The sequence below is a fragment of the Pseudopipra pipra genome, chromosome Z (genome assembly GCF_036250125.1).
Source record: "Pseudopipra pipra isolate bDixPip1 chromosome Z, bDixPip1.hap1, whole genome shotgun sequence".
In the NCBI taxonomy this organism is placed as follows: domain Eukaryota; kingdom Metazoa; phylum Chordata; class Aves; order Passeriformes; family Pipridae; genus Pseudopipra; species Pseudopipra pipra.
Genome location: NC_087581.1, coordinates 45673198 through 45699242, shown reverse-complemented (window position 1 = coordinate 45699242; position 26045 = coordinate 45673198). Strand labels below are relative to the sequence as shown.

Genomic DNA, 26045 nt, shown 5'->3' with positions numbered 1-26045 from the left:
TATCCTTCATGTTTTTCTGAAATAATTAATTCAGAGATTACCAACCTACCTACAAGCATTGGAAGAAAGGAAATAAGTTTCTCCAACTCTGACAGGTTTTAGAATATGTCTGTAAAAGAGGAGGAAGAGCTTGTTCCTAAATGAGTTCCTGTCAACTTCAATGAAAGACCTGTCTCAAACTAGGGGCAGAGGAAAAAGATTGTGAAAAAGACAAAAGGAGCAATAAATTCTCAAAACCAGGTATTTTTCACCCAAGAACTCTGATGGAACTCAAGGATGAAACAGCAAAACTAAAGGGTTTGTTTCTTTTTGTACTGCCCTGGTACAGTACAGAGGACTTACGACTGATGCTGATCACGTTTTTTGTTCAGTTTTTTTCCTTTGGAATAGACAGCACTAGTCTTAAGTTATATACAGTATAGCCTAACTCCCTTTCTAGGAAAAACAAGAGCAGCTTTTTTTTAAAGATTAGTGTTAGTGAAATAAAGGATAAATATGACCCTGGGTAAGAGTCAACAAGCATACCTCACAAATTTAATGGAGTACTTTGAAAGAGCTGATGAATATGTTGACAAGAAAAATCAATTCATATTAGGAATTCCAAAAGCAACACAGTCTTGTCCCTCAGAGCATAGAAAGGTATGATGAATGGCTGGGAGAGTTGGAAGCAGAGACCAGTTATTGAGTCTATACTGCTGTCAGAATCGGGAGGTATTCAAATAAAGCTAGAAGTAGTGGGTAAAATAAGGTATATAATTCATAATTTAAGATATATAATTCCTTGCTGTAATAGATATTGCCAGTTTAAATTTATATGGTTTTGAAAAACAATGCAATGAATACTCATGAGAAAAAAGTCTGTCAGAAACTGTGCAAAAAACCTACTTCCCACTTCCTTTTAGAAAAAATATTATAGATACTCTGTTCTGACAAAAGGTGAATACTATGCTGTACTGGTGGCAGTATTAGCAAACCTAATGTATTTTAGGGCAAGGACTTAACGCTGACTAATGCTTTAATAAAACCACCATGGAAAATACCAGCCTTTTGTACCAAGACCACTGGATAGAAGGCCCAAACCACATTTTTTCCTGTCTTCCCTTGCTGGAAACCAAGTTCCTGTTGGCCTGATCTTGCAAATAAACTTGACACTACCAAATGTTGGTATGCACTCATTACATAGGTATTGGGGACTAAATTAGTGTGCAGAGGCTCTGTTACCATGTAATAGTGTCTGTATTTACTCTTTAACAGTCTTAGTCCCTGCATCACAGAATAACGCACTATCTAAATTCGCAGACACTCCCACTTTCTGTCATAAAATTAAGGAAGGCTACCACTGCTTGACATTTTGCAGTTAAGCATCAGGAAGAAACTGACTTTCTGTGAGCATTTGTTTCAAATCTGTCAGAGGACATTAGAGGCTTTTTGCCTACTCCAATTAAATAAAAGAGCAGCAGATGTGTCCCATACCTGGTTATGGCATTTATTTCTTAACCATGTCACTCTTTGACAAACTCTATTATGTCACTCGAGGATAAGATATACCAACATCAAATATTTACTCTCTCTCTACCAAAAAAAAAAAAAGTGTTCATCTAACTTGTTATCATTAAATAATATTTCACTAAATTACTGAGTTTACTACCATTGCCCTAAGGTCTTATTGGATTCTTTAAAAAAGAAAAAGAATGGAGCTGAAGGTTCAGTAGTTGCTGAATATCATACACTTTATGACATTTCTTCTGAAGGCCCTTCAGGAACTCAAAGGGATCATGGAAGAAAATTCAAAAACATTACAATTTAGGCAAGCACCCTCAGTAGCTCTGTATCTGTGACTGACATAGTGTGTATAACCCACCATCTCAGATTGATATGAACAGTACCTTAATTCAAAGTAGCAGGTTTTTTCTTACTCATTGCCAGCTGACCTCTGTGCTGGATAAACAAAATCTGATTTTACTTGAGGGAAGGGAAGAACAAGTATTTAAGAAAATCAGATAAATGTTTGTAGAACATTGAAGTATAAAAAAACCTGCCTTACTAAACAGAGCCTTTTCTAGAAGCTTAAATTGTGCATTTCTTATTCATGATACAAGTATTTCAGTTGTCCAGTTTTATTTAGGAAACAAGTACGCTTGTTTGAAGATTCAGTGTACAAGAATCTTAACAGTCTAATTACATGCCCTGAGCTGGTTTCACTTTGGAGATACATACTTGAAAAGAGGTGAACTTCATTGTCCATAAGACTATTCATGATTTAACATCATGCTTAAAGAGCTATTCTGTATGGCAGTGCTGCAGTTCATATAAACGCTGAACTTCATACTCAGTGCTTATCTAGTGCAAAGTTCTTTCCTATTCCCACAAGTGAAATTAACCTTACAAGAAGGGATTGTGTGTGTTTATATACTCCTGTTGAATATCTATTTTATCTTCTGCCTTCAACTGTGAAACAAAAGCAAAGAAAGGAAAAAATGTATTTGGGAGGTCTAATGGTATTAACTGTTCTGACAATCAGTCCTAACAATACTGATCAGTTCTTCCTCTTCCATACTTAAGAAATATTATGATTTTTTTAATAAGTGATGTTTCAGAGAAGTTTTCATATGTTTAATAGAACCTTTACATATTCTTGTTACTAGTATAATCCTTGTATTGCTCTTTTAGGTCAGCTGGAAGTGATCATGGATCGCCGACTTATGCAGGATGACAACCGTGGGCTTGGACAAGGTGTTCAAGATAACAAGATTACAGCTAATGTCTTCCGACTTCTGTTGGAAAGAAGACACGGGACAGATGTGGTAGGATTCACTGTCTGGATTTTTTTGTTTTTTGCTAATTAACATATAAATATTTATTTCTGTTGCAGCAGCAATGAACTCAGTAAAGAAATTATTCCCTGAGATGTAGAACTAAGGAAACATATCTTCCAAGTCCAAGTTTTGTCCTCTTGCTTGCATATGCTCTTCGTAAAGACTTCGTCTTTCTCTATTCCTCACGCAAATCCTGCAGCATCTACTTTCTCATTCACACTTCAGTGTATGAATTTTGGTTGTGGAAGTCTCGCCTTTTTTTTTTAATTCCTTTTTATTTATCATGCCTTTAAAAAATTGCTAACGAGCGTGAGTTCTACTTCTTAACAGTGTTAACTGAGTGTGATGGTTTCACTCTAGGCCTTCCTGGAGACCAACTTGTAACCAGGAAGGAACTAGGAAAGTGATCACGGAAGTATTCCATGCTATTCCTTTACATAACTTGAGGTATAAATAAAGCCAGCAGGAGGGACCTCCCTCTCTTCCTTTCCGGCGAGGTTCGAGAACGGTGGGTCCCTGTCTCGGTCTGGCTTATCTGGAGCCGAGGCCTACAGTGACTGCTGTTATCTGTGAGGGGAGAGCGCTGGGCCGTGTCTGGCCATCCTGCCTGTTCAAAGGGAAGTGGTGAGATTTTTGCTAGTTTGCCTTTGGTTGGCTGGTTGACTTGCTCGGTCTTTGTCCCTTTTTGTCCTTCTCCCTTCTCCCTCCCCCTCTTCCCTTTTTGGGGAGCTGTTTGGGATTTCTAGAGTTGTGGTGTGTGGTATTCTGGTTGTATGTACCTGTCTCATATGTAAAATATATATATGTATATATTTTGGCTATAGCTTTGGCTGCTTGGGTCGTTTTCTTTTCTCTTCCCTCTCTGGGAAGCAGGTCCCTGTTGTCGAGTTTCGGGGGCTTGGCGGGAAGCCAACTCGAAACTTGCACACTGAGTCTGAACAAAGGTTGACAAATTAATTCAGCTAAATGGGTAGAAAGAGAAAACCTCTTATGAATTTAATATTCTTAGAAAATAAGAATTAAGTGGAAATATTTAGATGCCAGACATAGGAACCTTATCAGTTCATTACGATTCTAGGAAAATTGAGAAAATTGTTTTAAGGGTTTTTTTATACTTGCACAGATCATCTCACTTTGTCTTTTTGTGTCTTAGTCTTTTGAATAACTTCAGGTTTTTTTCAGTTCTTTGTATTTTCTCACTTTGGTTTTTTTCCTGTCATTTTTGAGAAGGACAAAACAAGATGTACGTCTTCATGCTGAGGCAGTAGAATTGTGATGACAGCGCTGAGTATATTTTAAAATCGTTGCATAGCTAAAAATGAGAGGTTGTATACTGAACTGCTAATGAATATGCAGATAAATTGGAATTAATTCTGGTTTATAATGGATGTCATTAACCACTGTGAGAGGATGATAATATCAAGCTTAAAGCTAATTTTCACCACTTAATGATTGACAGTTGTACACGTCATTTTGATTTTCTAGTTCCTCATCATGTATAACACAGGCTGCATATTAACTGCATTTACCAGTGGGGTGTGCAACTATCCATGCTAACCTGAGTTCAGCAGCAGTCTAGCTTTGACAACAATGAGCAGTGCACAGGTTAATCTGTCCTTACAAGAAGAAACCTGCAGAGAGATCTGTACTGCCACCAAAAAATTCTTTAGTATCCGGGGTAATTTGTGTTGTATTAAATTAGAATGTGAAGCTGGTAAGTAAGAATTACTGGACATGGAAATCTATGTTTACATTATCAAATAATTTGAAAAAACAGAAGTAGATCAAATTAGTTAGTGCCATGGGGCGTGCATTGACACCATATGCAGTTTTAGTGTTTTCCATAGAACCATAAAGTAACTCACTAAAAGGTACCTCTGGAAGTCTTCCAGTTCAGTCCCTGCTCAAAGCAGGTCTATTTTTGTGTCAGAACAGACATAAAAGACTAGTCATCCATTCAGGCCATAAAGGAGATGTGATGGGTTAGAGCATGTTTGGTGCCATACTTCCAAGGAAGCTTCTTGGTTACTTCCTTCTAATAGAGAGCTGTTCCTTATACACTCCTCTGCAAACTGCAGCAGTGCCTGGTGAAGTGGGGTTGGCCGTAAGTTTAATTTCAGAAAAGCACTGCTACTTCAAACCAAAATACTGTATCAGAAAATATTTTTAGGTTACCTCAATTTAGAATAAAGGCAACCGAAACAACTCTGGTATTTTTGAGTTAGTGAAACATTTACATTTATCTTTGCATATATTTGCCTGTTTGTTTGGGGTACCAGGCAGACATATCTCAGTAGAGTAACAACATATTCCCCTTTTTTTGTTAAAATCCTTTCTTTCCTACAGTTTTGAAAGATTCTATGCAAATTACTGAGAATCTTTGAAAGGAGAAAGGGCTTGTAATTACCTGCTACAATAAAAAATTTCTGGGATATTTTGGATATCTGTGCTTCTGCATCTACCCTTCCCCATAACTTTTTATGCTGTGTGTGGTTTTAAAGAACTGTTGACTTTAAGGACAGTTGGTTCTTGTACACTCTCGCGGAGACTTGAAGAGAAGTAGAATCAGAGCTATGAGGGAGGAGGCACAGCCAAAGAGGTGCTGTTGTCCCAACTGGTACAGTGTGCAACCCCCAGGAGCCAAGAAAGATGTTTCAAGGAAACATTTTCTTTCTGGTGTTATATGTGGAATTCCTGTTTCCTGTATTGAGTGTTCTAGAATTTTGTTTTTTGAAATTTATCTGAACATCCGTAACATTTTCTGATTCATGTTACTGTTTCAGATATGTTAAAATAAGGAAGGGTAGTAGCCTCCTTTTTTTATTGTTAAATGTACAAACATGTTTTTTTAGTGCATTGTTACTCAGAAGGTAGTTGTTATAATAACTTAAAAATAGCCATGTCAGAAAAAATGATGATGAAATTATATGCAGTTTATATATGCATTTGGCTACAGTGTGACTCATACACTGACCCTGATTTTGTTGTCAAGCCCTATTTTATTATTGACTGGAGGAATCATGAAAGCCATTGGAGGAGAAACTTTTCATCACTTGACATCTTTGCCAGTACAAGCTTTTCCTAATGTGTATTCCAAAATATTTCATTTTATCTTTTCTCAAAAACAATTCTGAAGAACAGGGTGTTTTCTACTCTTTGAGAAACTTCCCCATAAAAGGAGAGTATATGAAGTGTAAGATATGCAGTTCTTTAAAATAAATTAAAATAAATGTGCATCACTGGTGAAATTACTGTGATTGGTTTTGTTTATGACAGTATCAACCAAAAGTTTCTTTTCATTTATATCTCTGAAATACTTCCCCACCCTAAACAGTAAATTTTAATGGCAGAGTCAAACCACGTGAATGTCCTCAAGTGTAAGACACACCTGTCTGGCAGGTAGATAGAGAATTCTTAATAATTCGTAATAATTGCTAGCATACTCAGTCTGTATTCTAATAGGCTCTTAATCCTAATGCTACCTGGGTTTTGCTCTTGAATTCTAGCCCATTGAATCAGTCATAAATACTCATTCTGATATTGTCTGATATTGTCTTCAGGTTGAAGACAATTGTCTTTTTGGGTTTGTTTTTGTGTGGGAGGGTTTGGGGGGAGGTGTTTGGATTTCATTCTCTGTTTGTTTGGATGTTGTTACTTTTTTCCCTAAGCTGGATACTACTAAAGGTTTGTTCAGAATGGCAGTATTGTTCATTAAGTAAGCTGTGTACATAGTAAGAGCTGGACAAATCTCATTTCACTTTACATTATACTCACATAATTTATTGATAATTGTGTCCCTCAGGGCTCAGATATTTTTGCTGTGTTTTGATACAATTTCTATATAGGTCTCTTAATCCTAGTAGTTGTAACCAATTCTGCTTATATGTTCATTTTGTCCTTACAAGCATTTTTTGGCTCTGAATATCTCTTTGAAATCTCTTCTAATATTAAACCTTCTTTTTCCTCAGATTGTTAAGTAAGAACTGAGTGCATTCCAATTTTAAATTGGAGGTATTAATATTTAGCTGAGAATGAAACTGAGTACTGTTATCAATACTTGCCTGTCAAAATAGTAAATGCTTATTTTTGAAAATATAGACTGTTCTATATTTATTGTAAGTTTGGGAAAAATAAACATTAATACCTTTTTACTTTCTGAACCCCAGCATGTTGTATTAATATAAGAATATGAAAGAAATAGGATTTATAGGGAGTATAAATATACATTTATTTCATCAGTGACGTAGCTGGAGAAAAGATGCCACACAAGGCATATAGTTTCTTCTTCAGGTTCGTATTTCATACCTTACCTTCAGTTACTCAACTGATTTAACTGGATTCATAGCCAAAATTCAGTGGGTCAAATAGTTGCTGTGGTTTGGGGGAGGTTGTTTAACGAAACAGTGATACAGGCAGTAAATAAAATCACAAATATGTGGGAAGATAGTCAAACTCCCTTTCTTCCACTAAATACAACTACTCTCTTTTTGTTATTAAATATCTGTCAGTATCCACTTTCTCTGAGAATGTGTGGTTGGTGATACAGCAACTTCTGCCTGATTATTCTGTTGCATTTGCCACTTCCTTGGTGTGCATATTTATAATGCATGTGCATGCCTCACATGGTAGCTATATACTTCATACTGTACATTGCTATGCTATATGTAACTATACCTTAACAAACATAATTACTTGATGTTTCAAAAAAGCAGAAACTTGACATTGGCCTAATTATTACAATTTAAAAGCTTTTTCAAGCCCATGTGTGACAAGCTCAGATATTCCAATATCATTTTTAGTTGTAATTACCACAGTGAACTCATCAAATGTATAGAAAATCCTGAATGTTAAGGTTTTAGGGTTTTATGGTGAATGAAATAAAATATAGAATGAAATATAAAAAAAAAGGCATTCCCTCTTGCTGTCACACAGAACCAAATGCATCTTCTTTAGAGCCTTACCACATATATTTTGTAAAGAGGGAACACTAGTTTCTTACTTCATTTGGAGACATATTCAGGTATGTGCTACTTCTTTACAGCTTTGCTTAAAACACTAAATTATTATTACTGCTACTACTATATAGGTTGTACTGTATTTCTTATGCAGGAACTTTGTGTCTGCTAGTCAAGAATAATATCTCCATCTCTTATTTATCTACAAATACTATCTGCTTTCAGGCAAGCACTGTCCTTTTTTTATGTCAGGGCACTTTATAGCATAATTCCCTTCAACAATCTTTTTTTTTTTTTTTAATGAAACAGTGGCAAAGATGTGTTGCAGAAAGATTTTAAATAAAGGCTGATTTGTCTGCGAGCTCCATTCATGTGTTACTGTGCAAAGCTGTAGGGGCTAAACATTCTCATCCTGTAAAAAGGCACCAGCCATTTGTAGCTGGCTCACGGCTCAAGTAGGTAGTACATAGGACTGCCTTCTCCTCGTTTCTGGGCTTTCAGCTATGTCTCTTTTGTGTTGCTTTTCATAAATTATGTACGTCTCAACAGTGAATCACTTTCCTTGGTTTGTTTTTATCTATCTTCATTTGTGTGTATCTGTCTGCTAGTTCTGGTTAGAAAGAATTTAACCTCAGTAGTGTGCATAGTGTTCAAGCTTGTTCCCTCCACTTTTAGCTCATATAATTCACCAAAGCCAGTGGGTAGACCTCTTTGTAGTCTTTTGTGAGTTTATCTAAGCTGGTGCAGTTTGAGGTCTGAGAAACTTTTCTGTGTCACCACTTCGAGGAGGGCCTACTCATGCCTGCTGCAAGCTCTGGTGGTAGGATTCTGATCCTCCCTAAAGGAAGAGAGAAAGTCTGCAACTCCCTCTTCTTCTTAAATTCTCTAATGAAATAACTCCCCAGGAACAAACTCGTTGCACACGGAACAAGGAGTTTCCAGCAGCAGCAAGAACTTTACATGAGGAACAGACTTTCAATGCCCTCTGCAGGGCAAAAGTTAGTAGATATTGTGTAGTTTTTATCTTTATCATCAATTTGCTTAACTCATGGCTAGGCTTCGCGAACGAAGATTTGGGGAGGGCTCTACCCGTGTTTGTTGCAAGCACGTTGACTACTTCCTCATCAAAACTCCAGAAAATTTCTGATCATGTTTTCTGCCATCATTGGGAACAGGATAAGCTCCTCCCAGTCATCAGGGAAAATCCAGCACCATGCCCCTTTCACAGAGCTAGCATGGGTTATTTATTTAGGCATTAAGTCCCTTCTCTGTGCCATTATTAACAATATAAGCACTGTAAAAAGAATTAGAGGAGAAGAAATAAAACTGGAGAGTCTCTAACTGAAGTACAAATTACTATTATTATTACTTTATTACTTTTATTATCAAAGAACGCATGTTATGCTGTATTTTTACTTTCATCTAACTATATTGATGGCTGCATATTAACTGAACTCAGTAATTATGGTGATGTGCTTATGGTCATAGGCTAGATACTTTCTTCACCATCTGCACTTTTCCATAGACCAGGAAGCACCTGTTCTTCAAATGATCTCTTTATAGAACATGATTTCTGTTATGGCATCTTATTAAAGACTAACTGTATTAAATGCAAGGAACTGACAGTCACCAAAGGAACAGTGATAGGTGGAGCAGTGGAGCACTAACTGCTCCTGAGACCATGAAAGGGAGAAAATGAGGCTGTTCCTGGTGTGAAACCAAACAAGATGGATCAGCAGAAATTACCCTAGTCTAAGAGAATTTTTGGACTTTTTTTTTTTTCCAAACAAGAGGTTTGTTATGGAATGTTCAGTGGCATTGACACAGGAGAGGAAAGAGAAGGATTGAGGAGTAATGAGTGTAAAAAATTAGGGGTTAAAAAAGGAAAAAAAAAGTCTGATTAGGACCAGTGCTTGATCACCACAGCTCATTCTGTATTATTAAATCTACTTTCTTTGCAAGTGCCCAACCTTTTCTGAATCTGTGTGAACCATTAGCCAACATCAGGTAGACTAGGAAACAGCTAGACTAAGAGGTCTGTGTGACAGTTGTTGGAGGGAGAGAGGCCATTGGACTGGCTTCCAGTTGCTGGTCAGACCTATAATTTCCATGTGTGCATGTAAACAACTAGCAAAATGCAAGCTGACGGGTAAGGGGCTGGCACCTGGAAGAGTGTGAAGTCTGAGCTGATGAATCTGGAGGCCTAAGGTCCAGAGCTGCATCTCAAATAGGCTTAAAGTCCTGGTTTTTGAGGGATCAGTGGTTGTTGAGTTAACTTACAAATCAAGAAAGTGAGGGTCTTTAACCAGTGAACTCCAGACCTGATCAGCTGGAAGGCACAATCAGATTTGGATTGTCTGTTCTGCTTGTTTTACCAAGTGCTCTGCCTATGTGGGTTCTGGCAAAGCTGTTGCTCTCTGCTGATGTGTATGTCTGGCCATGTTTTTACATATATGCCTTAATGAGAATAATGCTCTGCCTTTCTCCTGATTGATGTTGGAGGCACAGAACCACAGCAGGGTCCCATCTATCAGCCTGGAATGAGAGGAGTCCCCTGGTGTTGGAGACTACCATATTTGGCTCTGGCAGACTGGGAAGAGTTCCTCCTGTGGATCCAAATTTCCCTGGATTTGGTTATCTGTAGGAGTCACAGGTTTCCTCATCTGCAGTCTTAATGCCAGCTGAGAATGCACAGGCAGTACAGAAAATCTGTTGTGATTTTAGTTACCAAATGAACATGCAGTCTTGTGGATATTTTATGGTGCCTCAGAATTTCCACTTTTTCTTTAAAAACTGCTTTCACCTAGTGTGGCAGATGTGCATTTCCAGTGTAACACCCTCCAAGTGAATTGACAGAAAATTTTACATTCCTTGAAGTAAAGAGATAATATCAGATTTACTCTGCTTAGATGAGTCCTCCTTTGCTGGTCACTTCAATAGCTATCAAAAGACCCTCAGCATTCCAGATCATCGTTCTCAATAAAGGACATGAAATATATGGCCAAAAAAAAAATAAAAATGCTTTGATGTGCAAAAATGTACCAAAATTGATGGATATGTCACTGTTGACAAAAACGTACAGATTAACAATTCTAACCTTATATTCATCTGGTTTTTGCCCCCAATATTTCAGGAAAGCCTGATACTCTGGTGTAGCAGAAGATAATCTGGCATCAGTACTCTTGTTTATAGTCTTTTTAAGATTTCAGCATAGCTGCCTGTTCAGTACTCACATTTGTGGCTGTTATGTTTAGTTGCAACTTATCCAGCCTTTCCTAAAAGTCTAATTTTTTGCAGAGGACATGCTTTTTTTTTTTTTTAGAGATTACCTTAAGATTGCTCTGCTGAAGAATCTTGCAGAGCTTTGACATCTTAGATGTTCTGAATCCCACTGCTCAGAGAAGATCTTGTTATCACCTTATTTGATTTCCATACAAAATTCCCTCTGCAACCACTAGCCATTTTCAAAGCTGCCTGAAGTGATGGTCAGTGCTTTCTTTGACAGATGCTTACATGAACATCACACTCAGGGACACTGAAAAGGAATTACTCAGCTCAGAAGAATTAATCCAATTTTCATCAGTGACTAATTGCTGTTTGTTGTGTCATGGGTGTAAGGCCCTTTGTCCAACATCTTTCTCCTTTCCTTCTCAAACTCACAAGGAGTTTTTACACAAAAATCTAGCTCCAGATATTGACCTCAGAAGAAAGGGAATGATTCATTCATATCAGGAGCACTTTGAGAACTTGTCATACTTTGATTATTCTTTTTGTATTACAGTGTGCAACTTTGAATGAATTTAAAGCAACTGCATCTGATTTTCACTTGGTGAGATAACAGCCAGGCAGTCTTGCATGTAAAACCTGTAGCTACCTTGAAACCATTTACTGCTTCATGTCAATTGCATGAACTTGACTAGTGTCAGTCCAAAATAAAATCTGAATTTCTCTTCTAAATTGGGAGTTTTAGGCCAATGTGTGTATAGAATGTTGTGCAATTTTCTCACTCTCTTCCTGTTTAAAGACTCCTTCTTCCTCAAGTGGTGAGCACTGTAGCTAAGGATTCAAGATGTTTGTATTTGGGGTAAAGTGTATGCAATTTTAAAGCTCAGGTATCTGCCCTTACTTGTCACTTACTTTTGTCATGCTGTAAAACTGAAGTTCACATCATCAGTAATGTTGTCAGCTGTTTGTTTCTATAAGCAGCCTAGCACAGTATTACAGGATCAGTTTCTCATGCAGAAGCAGCATTTCATCAGACATCCTGATTCATACAATCTTTGAATTGTACAGAAAGAAACAAATTTTTCTTTCCATACTTGTCTTTGGGATTCTTTGACTCACCTTCTTGGTTGTTTTCAGTTGCTAGTTTATGATTAAGAGATATTTAAAAATATTGCCTCCATATGTTTTGGGACTAAAGATGCTCTGAAAAGTCTTTCACTCCACAGATTAGATTTTCCAGTCCAGAAACATTCTTCTTTGAAGAGTGCTGCGTGTTGGTGAGAGGGAAAGTTGGTATAAATTGTTTCCTCACACAGCATGAGAGAGAATGAGAGCCTTTTTCTTTCCAGGAATAATCTAAGTGGTTAGATATCAAACTGTTTTAGTCTGCATCCCTTGATCTTGCAGGCCCAGAATTCTCTCTATTTCCAGATTTTATTTGAATAAGCTTACACCCAAAGTCAGCATCCACATTTCAGCATGTTTGATCAGGTAGTTCAGGTGCCAGTGGGGATTTACTGTTATAATTAAATTTGTTTTGTGACTTTTTTTATAGCAGAGAAAAGTCTAGAGGAGGAGCAAATATATTCAAGATATGTATTTGATATACTGTCTGCCTCAGTTTCTCTCCTTTTATATGGGAAATTTTAGACTACTTGTCTGTGTTGAAAAGTTCATTGGTTTTCTATTAGCTCAATTCATGTCCAGTTATCAACTGCGTCATCTTTACTTTCTTCTCTACATTATTTTCCATTTATTTCTTATATTCAATTAATAAGTGATTTTTCAAGAGTGATTAGTGGTTTTGTCCCCTAATTAAGGGCATTAGTTCCTCAATTTAGACTCTTTCCAGAAAACACTCTTGAGTCTTTTCTTGGCGGGAAAGTGACTTTTTTACAGAGGCAGATGATGATAGGAAAAGGGGGAATGGTTTTAAATTAAAAGAGGGGAGATTTAGGAAGAAACTCTTTACTCAGAGAATAAGGAGGCACTGAAATGCTTTGCCCAGGGCAGGGATGCCCCAAACCTGGAAATGTTCAAGGCAAGTTTGGACAGGGCCCTGAGTAACCTGATCTAGTAGGTGGCATTCCTGCCAAAGGCAGACGGGTCAGAACTTGAACATCCTTTCTAACCCAATCCTTTCTATTATTTCTGTGATTATCAGTAAAATAGCTCATTTCTGATACAAAGGCACTTTTTATAGATGAGGCTATTCTTAGAACTTGTTGCAAATTGTAAGATAGTTTTATACTGCAGTATGGTTTATTTTTCCTCAAAGCAAAAAGTTTAAAATTACTCACCTTACTTTTGATGACAAGGAAAAATCCTAAATTATTTGTTTACATGTATTGCAAAGTCACTCAAGTGATGGTATTTCAACACAAACTATTTCCAATTGGATAAGTGTATATGAATGTACTGTAAGGTGGTTAAAAAGACAGTATTTGCTTCGATTAGAGCTCATTAAGCTGACGCATCATGATCTGGCATTCATCAGATTGTTACCAGTACTTAATGTTTGTAAGGGTGCCAGAGGAGCTCCGTTCACGCTTTGAGTGATAAATGCTGTCATTTGAGTTGAGAAAATAACGTCACTTTTTAGAGAGCAGTACTTTAATTAGATGGAGTCTGTGGGACTATATATTCTACTTAGCATCAGCAGGATACTGCTGAAAGCCATCCACATGGTGAAGGTGCGTATAGAGTAATTATTCTTCAAAATATATTGTTTGCATGCGCAAACCCTTCTCATCTCTCTTTCCCGAGAGTCCTATTTAAATTTTGGATCAGTAGATTGAGAGGGGAAAGTTTTACTCCAATCCTTTCATGACTGCGATGTACCTAGGGGGGAGTGTGATTCAAAGTGTCCCTTCTCAATCTTCTGTGATAGCATTGTCTTCACAGTGTTTGCAAAACCAGTTTTCCCTTGGTCTTCTCGCAACTTTTGACACCTTCCGTACTCTCCATTCCCATTGCTGTTACATAGATTCAGTGAATGACTGCACTTCTGTTACTGCAATCATCCAAAATGGACTGTTGTTCCACATGTAGCAATACAGGACTCAAGATAAAATCTCCACCTAAGTCTTAGTTTCAAAGGGGATAATGCATGAGGGATAATGCCCATAATGTTTTATTATGGGGAGACGTATTGGGAACAAAAAGTCAGCCAAGTTGAGTCATCTCTGGTTCTAGCATTTGCTAGAGTCTTTCAAGGCTGTGTTTCTCAGCAATCCTCAGTTATTTCAAGAATCTAGGAACTGAGGAACGGGTTTTCTGGTTCTGCTATGGGTTATCTGACAATTTTGTCCCACTGCCCATATTCTCTCTCAACCACATTCTTTTTCAAAGTTTCCTGTGACATTCCTTCCATCTTTCCTGGATTCTCAACTGCAATACAGCCTACTATATCTTTACATTAAATCCACCTTTTTTATTCTCATTGCTTCTGTTAGTCTTAGAGAAGGCTAAGGATTCAGGCCGAGAAGATTGACCTTCCCTGTGCTATCCTTTCCTTGACAAGGCTGAGGATTCATCTGATACTTTTACCATGGGCAGTCTTTTACTTGTGTGTCAGACAATATGCAAACTTGCCTCCCATTTTTATTTACACTTGGGTCTCTGGGATTTGGGCAAAGTTTTGACTCATGGATGGCATGCTTGTGTTTCCATACACGGTGGTTTTCTGTACGTATAGCAAAAGCTTTTAGAAAGATGTCACGTCTCTTCGTCTGAAATTACCTTGGTGGCGTTTTCTGAGGAACATCTGCTACTGAAATTATGAGGACATCTAAATGAGTTCAGTTTGTTTTCAGGAAGCACCTTCTTTCAGGCATAAAGTTGCACTTAATAGAATGATTTTTCAATCACTCTTCACATAACAAATTGTGGCCCTTCTCCAAATATTTGGGATGTCTTACTGTGAGGATTTGCACATAAATAAAACATTTTAAAGAAAGACAAGACAAAATGAAATGTTATTTCTGTGAAGGCTCACCCTTCTTTCTCTTTCTGTCTCCTTGGAATCCCTTAAATCTGAGAAATCTGGTGTTGAAGGTAACTGTGTTGGGTATGGGACAGGCATTTCTTCCTTGAACATGTTAGCAGTGTATGTTAGGCAGGGGTTGAAAGCAGAGGAGGAAATGGCTGAACGTGAATTCTGTTTAGGCAAATTTACTGATCTCAAATGAGTATGGATACGCATTGTTTAAAATGAAAAGCTTATCTTGAATAACTGTTGTTCCTGGATGGTAGTTGTCTCTTCTGCTTATTCTCAGGTAACATGCCTAGAACTAGGAACCATTTGCAAGGACTTTTCATGCATATTTTTGTTTTAAATAGAATGGATAAAGTATTTTTCTGATTCATGTGTGATTTGTGAGATAAAAGTATTTTTCTGATTCATGTGTGATTTGTGAGATATTTTAGGAGACCTGTTTTCAAGTTCTCAGATATAAGCAATCAACTCATTTTACAGGGGGAAAAAAGATGGAATAATAATAATAAAGAGAAATGACAATAAAATATTTTGACTGACTTTAGCACATCTATGGCAACAGAGTGAACAGTGTTCCTCTTGGGGCCAAAAACTGAATTCTGCTTTGAAAGAAGATTTTCCCTGTGGGTAGAGCATGCATGCAGTCATTTGAACTGCAGGCTTTCAGATTTAGTTGTATGTAGAGCAAGCTTTTCATACTGTAATTGGAAAATAAGAAAATCATGACAATGAAGGTGACCAGTGATGCTGAACTTTTTAAGATAATGAAAAAAAAATCAAGGCTAACTGAGGAATAGAAAACTCATGACTGATTAAAGATGCTGTAAAATGGCAGATGGAGTTCAATGTAGAGAAGCAATCCTCTGCAACGATCAACTGTTATCAGTTCTATAAAGTAATTTGTGTGTCATAATAGGTATTTAAAAGTACTAGCCTCAATGCTTAGTAGCTACCAAAGAGGCACAGTCTTAGACATTACTAAGAAAAGCACCAAGAATAAAACAGAAATTACCATCTTGCATTGATTCAGCTCTGGTATGTTTTCAGTTACTACACTGTCAGCTGTACTTAATGCTGCTCCAGAGGTATAAATAGATATGCATACATACATACACACCCCAAAACAGAAATTACTGTTATGGTTGTCTGTTATAAAATGGAAAATAGTCCTCCCCTTTGCTTAAAGTATCACCCATTTGTTTTTTATTTCTATTTTTTTAGCCTGTCATAAAATGTATGTTTAATATAACAATGCTTAAGATACTATGTTTTCAGTAACCTTTCTGCAAAGTTTTCATTAAATGTCACCTGTTTAACTCTAAACAAGCAGGGATTTTATCTGACTAAGTATGCAAGGAAAAAAGAAAAAATAAGAGCAAAAGAAGTTTTCACCCGTTTCTACTCTTTTCTTCATTGACATTCCAAAACAGAAATTGCCTTTTTGAAGTTGCTTTGTTTTCTTTCCTTGGTCTCTATGGAGTTTAGCTAGTTGTTGTGAATATGTAGGATTAAGCAATTTCAGATTTGTAAAGCAGCTTCTGCAGCTGTGTAAAAGTACTGCAAATACAAAACTTGGGAAAGTACAAAATTTGTGAAATGTTGGGAGAGAGCCCCTTCACTTCCTGCTGGCATGACATTGACATAAACATTTGAAAAGAAATCTTTTGCAATGTGGACCAAGACAAAGATGCCAGTTGTTATTTCTTCCAGCGAATAGTTTGAAGAGGAAAGATTTAGAATAGAATGAAGGATTTAGGATACAAGTTAAAGAAAGTAAGAAATGCAGGTCAGAAAATTAATATGGAAAAGGAAGCCTACGAAAGACTAGCTTTTTTTTCTCCATATTCAAATAGATACTGAATAAATAGGAGCAACTTGCTAAAGTAGTTGGTAGTTTCTTTCTCTAAACTACCTTGTTTGTACATCAGAGCCTAACACAGAAAGGTAAAGAATGGTGTAAAATGAGATGTCATCTAATCATAATTTTGGAAGATGTACTAATGGTGTACAGGAAAGTATACCTAGTAATAGAAGAAAACTAATGGACAATCAAAAGTTTCCAATGGTAATTAAATGGGCAGTCTAAAAATTAAAATTTTCTAGGCAATGAATGGAATAATTTATAAAGTAAGTGAGTTTAAAAATTCAGATATCTTAACTGGATTCATTCTTTTGTATTTTGCAGAGTGAAGAGAAGGCATCAGTCAGTTTTCCATCACTTCTTAGCCATATGACCTCTCTTTTCTTAAATCATCCTGTAATTCCAATGACAACAAATGCAGAGTCAGGTGTCCCAGAGATGATAAATACGTTTTCTCCACTCATGTTGTCCATGCCTTGTGACATGCATATAGTCAATCTGAGGACAATCCAATCAAAGGTAAGGTCAAACCACTGCTTTTGTGAGCAAAAATATGATATAGCTTATTAATACAGACAAATAATTTATTCTTTGGAAGTAATTTATGGAGGGTTTTATGTGATATGGTAAACTGCTATGTGATAACTATCTTTTGTTAATTCTGCAAGAACTAAAGGCTTGTGTCTGAGTAATATGAAATGCAGGGGCTGTTTTTTCACAACATATGAATATGCATAGTGCAGTATTCTGTCTCCGGAGGGGGCACATTTCAATGTGTTCCCAAAGTTTGAGAGAACAGTTCATATGCTTCAGCCTTTTCTGTATTAGAAGAATTAAATTTAAGATCATTGGACTTTGTTCTAAGTGTGTTTTTAATACAGGTTATAGTTTTAAACTCAACTTGTATTGTTAAAGCACTTCTAAACTTATTTACAAGACCTTGTTTAATTATTCTAACATCATCTTGTAATGCTTGGATCCTGTGAAACTGTTCTCTGGTAGGTATACAAAAAAAAACCCAAATGAAAAAATAAAAAAACTCGAATAAAAAAAGCCTCTTCTGTTCTCAATATTTTTTTCCTTGCAAAGGCAGGAAAGGCGTGTAACTACCATAATTTAATTATCTGTTTCCTAAACTAAAGGAACTGGTTTTGTGTCCTTCTTCTGGCAACTGTTTTATAAATCCTTTTCAGTTTTTCAACACCTGATTGACAGCTCTTGAGCCTGGAGCTTCACGTCCACTGCAAAGTGAACATTTGCAGTAGTCATAGGAGAGGAGCACATCATTATAGGCACAGAACAGTCCTTCTCCACAGCAGAAAATGCTTTGCAAATAATTTTGTAAATCTTTCCTCACTTTCTGCTTCCTTTCTTTATCTTTCAAGAATTTGAATGATAAGTGTCATAATTCTGGCTAATTGACACAATGAATTTTTTTTTCCAGAAATATGAATTTCTCCATTGCTTTAGCTGTTGATTTTCCATAATCCATTACAATTTCACATAAAAGGGTACCAAATTAAAATAAAATATTATTAAGATTTAAGGTAGAAATCAGAAAGAATATTGCTATTTATGTAAGATATCTGATCTTGTTGTGGAAGAGTCCAATCCCTTATGAATGAGACATTTAAAGAATTTTTTTAGTAGATCTCCAGTTAAGAAGTTTGACACAGATTTTACCTAGTGTAATAAACTGGGCCTCAAGATTTAAAACTGAGAACATTTGTCACTTTATACTAAACATAAATACATAATTTTGTCATGTTGCCTTAAATTTTTGGATTTAAAGAGAGTTTAATGTTTTTTTCTTTCCATTCAAAATTTTAGCAGCATTGCCCTGGCATACTGCTTATGAGAAAACCTAGAAATTTTATTTTTTTTCTATCTAAAGGCCTAATGAGAGGCTGCATTTCAATTCTCAGAGATCAAAATCAAATCAAACTTTGGCAGCTCTTCCAAGAAAGCTAGTCAGAGATTTGATAGTGCAGTGGTCAGGATTTTTTTACTATGTAACAGTGCTGTGAAGTTTTACAAGGTTAAGGATGTTATTATTTATTGAAAATTGAGGAATCGGTTACAGAGTTTTGTGCAGTGAGCATGGTTGTGTTTAGAAGGTGTATTTGATGTAAATTAAGTTCACCCTTGCTCAGACATTCCTTAGGCTTGCATGCAATTAGTCTTATTTACCTAGAGATGATATAAGAACAGGTAAGTTAAAGTAGATGTGAAGGCTGTGACTTAGTTTTACACCTGCTTTGAAAAAGAGTTAGAATAGCTTTATTTTTTTGCACATGGTTGCTATATGCATGATAAAAGGTTGAATACTATATCATGGATATAGTAAACCCTTTTTCTCAAGTTGTCATTAATTGTGTGTTACTTTTATGCTTTAAAAGTTTTGAATCTTAAGATAATATTTAATTTTAAAAATTTGAGAGATTAAATATTCATGCCGTAATTTGAAATGCATACATGCATTTGTTATGCAGATTAGTAAAAGGTAACAGAGGAAGTGTTGATACCCATTACTGGCTTGTCATTTTTAACGTTAATTTACCCCATAGGAAGTCAGGCTTTTTCAGTCTAAATTTTAATGTTTCACTAATCCGATGTTTAGACAGACAGTATTATTTTGTGTTCATGAAATCTTCTCAAACTGAGTTTTAGTCATGATTTGTAAACTATGCCAAGTTTTCAACTGTCAGTGTTTTACTAAAAAGGAGCTCATTTCAATTCCAAATACTACTGAATAAATTTTTACCATTTTAAATGGGAAAATTAAAACCACTAAGTTAATCAGTTTTTACCATTTTTTTATTATTTGAATGAGTACTTAATACTACAAATTTGTTGCACTTTGAATCTGTGTCATGCTGGGTTTCAAAGAAGCTGGTTCAGGCTGATCCAAGAACTCCTTTATGAGAAGAAAACTATATGGAAAGTCTGTTAGGGTAAGACCTCTCATTTGGTACACCTTGAAGAACAAAAGCATGACAAAGTGTCTAGTGCTCACTGGCATAGGTTTCTGAAGTACCAGAAATGAACCGAACTCATGGCAGAAGCTTTAGTGAAAAAGCACCAGTGCAAAAGCAAGTAAACCAGAAATAAGTAAGAGGATAATAGCCTGAAGAACTAGCATGGCTTTGGATAGTGGCTACATTAATGTTAAGACTTAGAATTCTTAAGTATCTTTTCCATGCTGATCAGTTCTATGATTCTATGAAGGGTATCTTGTGATGTGCCACTCCTGTGGTGTGAAGTTGGTTTACATGCAAGTTCATCTAAAATGTGAAGAATTTTTTGCTGTTACTCCTGCTGTACAAGAGTGGTTTTCTACATTTTAGCGTAAATGAAAAAAGTTCTATCCAGTTCTAGGCTGTTTTGACATATGAAAACAAGATTCTGATTTGAGGCATTCTATGCTGTGATTTGCCCTAAGGGGTGGTTTTAGTGATTTGATCCAAACTAGGACGTTGAGATTGTTGGTTACTTTTGAGTTACTCTTTGACGTCTGTTGAAGCTCAAGAACACTGAATATCTTATAGATAACCATAAAATTTATTTCATATTTGTATTTCAGTGTACAGTTTTATGTACACCTTAAACTGTGTTAGAGAGCAGCTTTGCAACATGAAAGTTTGTTCAACATAGTCACATTGAGTATTTAAGTATGACTATTGTAGTTCACATGATTTCCGTTTTGTTTTCGGTTTTGCTGTATAATTTTTGTGGAAAGCCAATTAATACAACTGTGATAACTACACTTCAATTCTAAGTCTGTATAAGTGCAAGTACTGGGCTTTAACCTCGACAACATACCTTTATATTCTGTAGTACATTGAATGTCTCAACTCTTTGCAGTTCGGTTCTTTCTGTGTTTAGTCTTATAAATTTAAAAAAAACCCATGAGGGTTGAATTTAGGCTGAACATTTTTTAAGGTATAAGTGGCTGTATCACTGTATGATAATGATAATTTTATGAGGTCTAAAATGTCTTTCTTACTTCTACTTTGTGAGTAATATTTTATCTTGTTTATTTGTAGGTAGATACTGAGCCATCTGATGAAGCTGCTCTGATTCTTCACAGGAAGGGATTTGACTGTAGATTTTCAAACAGAGACATGGGTCTGCTCTGTTCCACTACTCAGGGAAAGGTATGCTGATATTTTATGGGCAGCTTACCTTATGAGTATTGCAGAAACACTGATACTTCAGTCATATTGTAGGTGAAGCCTAGGTATTTATTTCTCAAGAGTTATACTTTCAGGATAATGATAGAATTTACCTTGAAAGCTGCTTTCCATTTGATAAAGTTGTGAATCTGCTGGTTTGTGGGAATAACCCTGTAACCATCAAGAAGTAAACTAGTTTTAATCTCATTAACTTCCTGTGAATGAGTATTTCTCAGATAATTTTTAATAGTCTTTTAGAACTGTATGAAGTAAAAGAAATCAAGTTACATATTCTAAAGTGTAGCTTTTGAATATTACTAATATACCCACAAGTTATGTGACTGTTGCTTATTATAGCATGTTCTTTGTCTGCCCATTCTCTCTTAAATGACCTACACCAATACAAATATCTAAGTATTTTAAGATTTTTATAGAATTGATGTGATGTGTAAAACTATGAAATATAAATAACTTTTTCTGAAGGTTATAGATGGAATGGAAAGTAATTAATCTGTAGCAATTTTGTAATAAAATTTTAAAATAGATTTGGGATTTTCTTTAGGGAGAAGAGTAAATATTGTTTTAATAAGAAACAAGAAGATTTTTAATATTTCTAATAGTTTTTAATGTATTCATTTAACTTCCTTTGAAATGTAGCAAGTGAATACTGCTTTTAAAAAGTTCTGAATTAGCATATAGTATTTGGTTTATGGTGCTTAAAAATATTCATAGTCTTTAGTGAGAGAATTGCTGTGCTGGTACCTGTAAGGAGATGTATAATTTTAAGATATATATTGCCTTTTCTAAATACAATTCTTTGTTTGCTTTTTGTTTTTTTCTTTCTTTCCCCTCCAGATAAAGGTGCATAAGCTCTTTAACAAATTCAGAGTGGAAAGTCTTACACCCACATCTTTATCTTTGATGCATTCATTTCCAGATGGCAGAAATATAAGTGAAATAAATATGAGTTCTATGGAGATAAATACGTTCCGGATTCGGCTAAAATGAAATCTTGCTTTAATACTCAGATAGAGAAGAAGGATCTGCAATTACATCTCCTCTTAGTTTCATGTGCAATAAGAAGCAGATTAATATTGTTCCAGCTTCTGGATACTGTGAGAAGAAGATGCATTCTATAATTTTTTTTGACCACACAGTGAAAAGCCATGTTGCAAGCAACTTTTTTGTTTATTCAGGTTTCCCCCCCCCCATAAAATAGGAACATCAGTATAAGTTAATACAGTAAGTGAAGAAATTTCTAAGGATGTTAACCTCTCAACAGATTAAATCTCAGGTTAAATGCTAACTAATGATGCTTTTGGTGTTTTAAGTTTCATAAAGAGGGGATTGGATTTTAAACAGCCTTCTTTTGCTGATTCTTGATGAATTTATGTATAAATAACTCAATCTAGAAAGTCCTGATGCAGCTTGGAAATAAAATACGATAAAATGTTCTTGTGTAGTAGCTAATGTCCAAATATTTACAATCATTTATATAAATGACAATAATCTCAATTATTCCACAATTAATTTCAATTTATTCAACACAAAGGGGATTATTAATTGTGGTAAAATGAAAGCCTGCAGTACTTGTGATAAGTGATGGTAGATTTTAATACTTCTACCATTCCACCTGAGTTATGTAAATAGGAAAACACGAACCTATGAAGTAATTTTGCAATGGAAATGTTTAATAAAACTCCCATTTTGTTACTTGACACACTGGGATATGTGCAATTATTCCATTACCATGATGAGAAATGTCCATAGTTATCATGAATACAAAATTTTTTATAAAACTCATTTAGATACTGATATTCTCTGAAATGAGTTTTCTATTTCAAGATTACCATATCAAAATAAATGTGCCTTATTTTTTGATATGTCTTGTTACAATTTTGGTGTCTGTGTTAGTGTTTTTGGGGAAAAAGTAGTTTATATAATACTTAAGCTGTGTATCTCCTATTTGACAATGCTGGCCACCCTCTGATCTATGTACTCCTGCACCAAGTTTGTGCTATCTTATTCTGAACATTTTGACTATTTGAATGTATTAATATTATATCATAACCTGAAACACAGACAAAAAAGAGTTACTGTAGAGGCTAAATTCAACTGCTTTCAAGAAAATTGCAACTTGATGCAGAGAGTTGATAGTAAGCAAGACATGATTTGCAAACCTATCAAAACATGTGCTTGCATGTCACAGACTGTGGTGACCTGTTAATTCAGAATCATGTGCCTATATTTTAAACAACATTTTTCCAACTTGCAAACTTGCAACCTCAGTTATATTGCCAGTGTTCATGTTGCTGAAGAATGGAGACTTAATTTTACTTTGTTTCATGTTAATTCACATTTAGTGCTTAAGCCATCCAAGTATGAAAAACATTTCCATAAGTAGAGCTGCTGTTTACAGTTAATATATATAAACAGTCACTTGAATATGATCCCATTTTCTAGTCTTCATTTATTTTCATAGCTCATTCTTCTATATCTCTGTTATGCTTTACTTTTCCATTCATCGTTGCTTACCTTCAGTACTAATGCATGAAAAGTCATCATAATTGTTAAAAAGATGTGCTAGCTCTAATATCGCCTCCTGTATTTAATTTCATCACTGTTGTTCCACAATTTTATCAAATATCAAAGTCCATCAAATTACATCATGTAGCTACAGGCTATCTTAAAAGAAAATGAAAGTCATATTTCATGCATTGTCCCAGGTTGGATCTCTGAGATTGTATAGATTTTCCTACTTAATTCAATCTACTGTGTGCTTTGTAATAATGTGAATGCTTAGTAGGATCTGGTGCAAGTTACATCAAGAATATAAGAACACTAACCACAAATAGAAGAATCAGATGGATCCAATAAATGGATGTTTTCATGCAATAAACATGTACTGTAACTTTTCTTAGATATAGTATTTGAAAATACTATTTTTTGTTGGAACTCAAAGCTTGGTAGACTTTCCAGCAGGAATTTCTCATAACATTTATTTTGTTGCGTCTTCAGAATTAAAATGTTTAAGGGACTTTTATGTGTTCTGTGCAAGAAAATATTCAAAATGCTATTTCAGTTTTATTAGGCGGAAAAGTAAAATTTTGATGCAATAAAGTTTTAAAGTATCTTGCCTCTTGGAATTCCTTCAAAAGATCCTTTGTATAGCATTCAATCTTTTTTTTTCTTCATTAGCTGTACAATCATGATGCCTGAATCTTCCTTAACCAGCAGATTTAATCTTTGTTCCTTTGTATTGCATTTTTTGTGTAACAACAGCTTTCAGTTCAGGATCCTTTCCTGAAATCCTTAAGTAAGTCAAAACTCCAGTCAAAGTCTCATGATAAATTTTGCTTTAATTTGCTCGGATTGTGGCTGTCAGCGAGGATGGGGGTTTGGGTTGTTGGTTTGCAGGTTTTTTTGGGTTTTTTTGTTGTTGTTTTTTTTTCCCCAACAAGTCTTAATGAATTCTTATGCTGTATTTCTGTGAATTGGCCATCTAATTAAATTCTGTTATCTTGGGGGTTCTTTTGGTTTTTATCCCTGCTAGGTTTGTAACTACTGGTTAAGAGAGCCAAGCATCCTTACCTTTCAATATGGTTTTAAAGACAATGCTGTTTAAGAAATGGTTTAAAACCTTGTAATTACTTTCCTACCAGAGTTGTACCTGTACTCATTTTTTTATTTTATTTTTACATTCCATTATCGTAATTGTCTTTGGTTTACTTGCTCATATTGTCTGAAACAAACTGATTTCAGCCGAAGGTTTTTGCTATTTTCTCTTGGAAGGTTTTATATCTTATGGGGATATGTAAAGTAAGATCTCTAATAAAAGGTAATGTTATTGTGAGATGTGGCCAGTGTCATTAATGCCTTGGCTGTAGCAAATTTAAATTTAAAAAAATTAAAAAAAAAAAAAAAAAGAGAGAAACAACAAAAACACCTTATTTGAGAAGGCTCATGTATCAGTAGCTTTTTGGAATGACAGTTATCTGTAGTGAGATGAACTCCTGATGAAAGATGCGATCTATTCCACAGCTGCCAAAGAAAAGAAGATAGATGCTAACTTCAAGGATATAAACAAGTGACACTGCACAGTGTGCAAAGGAAATGGGTTGCTCTTTTGCAAAAGAAATCTTGCACTGACTTGCCAGAAAATAGTAGAAGCTGTAAAATTCTAGAATTTTCCTTTTTTTACTTGAATTAGTATTTATATTTGAAACAGTTGACAGTAATGGAATGGAAGCTATTCTTGTAAATTAACAAACACACCATTAGAGGATAACAAGTCAAAATAACAGTTTAACTGTAATGAGACTGAACACTTTAAAATAAATAACATAATGCTAATATAATATACTGTAATTACATATGGCAAGTTGAACAGGCATAGATGCATCACAGGTTTGCTTCCCAAAGTGCTGATGGGGCTTGAGCGTAATGACTTGCAAAGACAATAAAGTATAACTTTTAGTCAGTGCCTGAAGCTATTTGATGTTGGACTGGACAGTCTTAACTACAAACATGAAAGTATACATGTCCACAGACTGTATAAATCCCTATAATTTTAAAGCTGATGTTTCAAGATGCAAGTGTAACTTGCACATGTAACTTGTTACGTGTAACTGTAACAGGCAAAAAAAAGGGTATGAGTCCAGTTTAAAGCACCCCTTCACCGTTTCATGGTCATCCTACTTTGGAATTGATTAATATCAACACGACCATGCAGGCAGAACATATTCCACTAATTTCAACAACCAATAATGTATTCTTTTACTTTTTGAAATTATATTAACTATATCTGATGTATGCCTTTGAAAAAACAGATGCTAGATCTCTGTACGTATCTTTACTGATAGTGACACTATTGCTCAGATTTAGTGGGTTATCTGATTTGTGATGAGTTATATATATGTGTGATAAAATATAAAACAGAGATTCAGTTTTTTGTACTTTTTGGTTTAGGTTAACTACTCTGTCATAATACTATGAATTTCAAAAATCAGCCAAAGG

At 35.4% G+C, this 26045-nt stretch overlaps 1 protein-coding gene across 1 annotated transcript in view; it reads left to right on the top strand.

Annotated features, from left to right (window-relative positions):
• The window catches only part of MAN2A1 (mannosidase alpha class 2A member 1), a 111016-nt gene extending 86134 nt beyond the window's left edge, over positions 1 to 24882 (top strand). Inside the window, exons 19-22 of the mRNA XM_064642549.1 lie at positions 2671 to 2804; positions 17179 to 17373; positions 20901 to 21011; positions 21885 to 24882. Of these exons, the coding sequence (XP_064498619.1) occupies positions 2671 to 2804; positions 17179 to 17373; positions 20901 to 21011; positions 21885 to 22037 (593 nt within the window). The 3' untranslated portion in view covers positions 22038 to 24882. The remainder of the gene's footprint in view (positions 1 to 2670; positions 2805 to 17178; positions 17374 to 20900; positions 21012 to 21884) is intronic.
• Positions 24883 to 26045: the final 1163 nt, after the last annotated feature.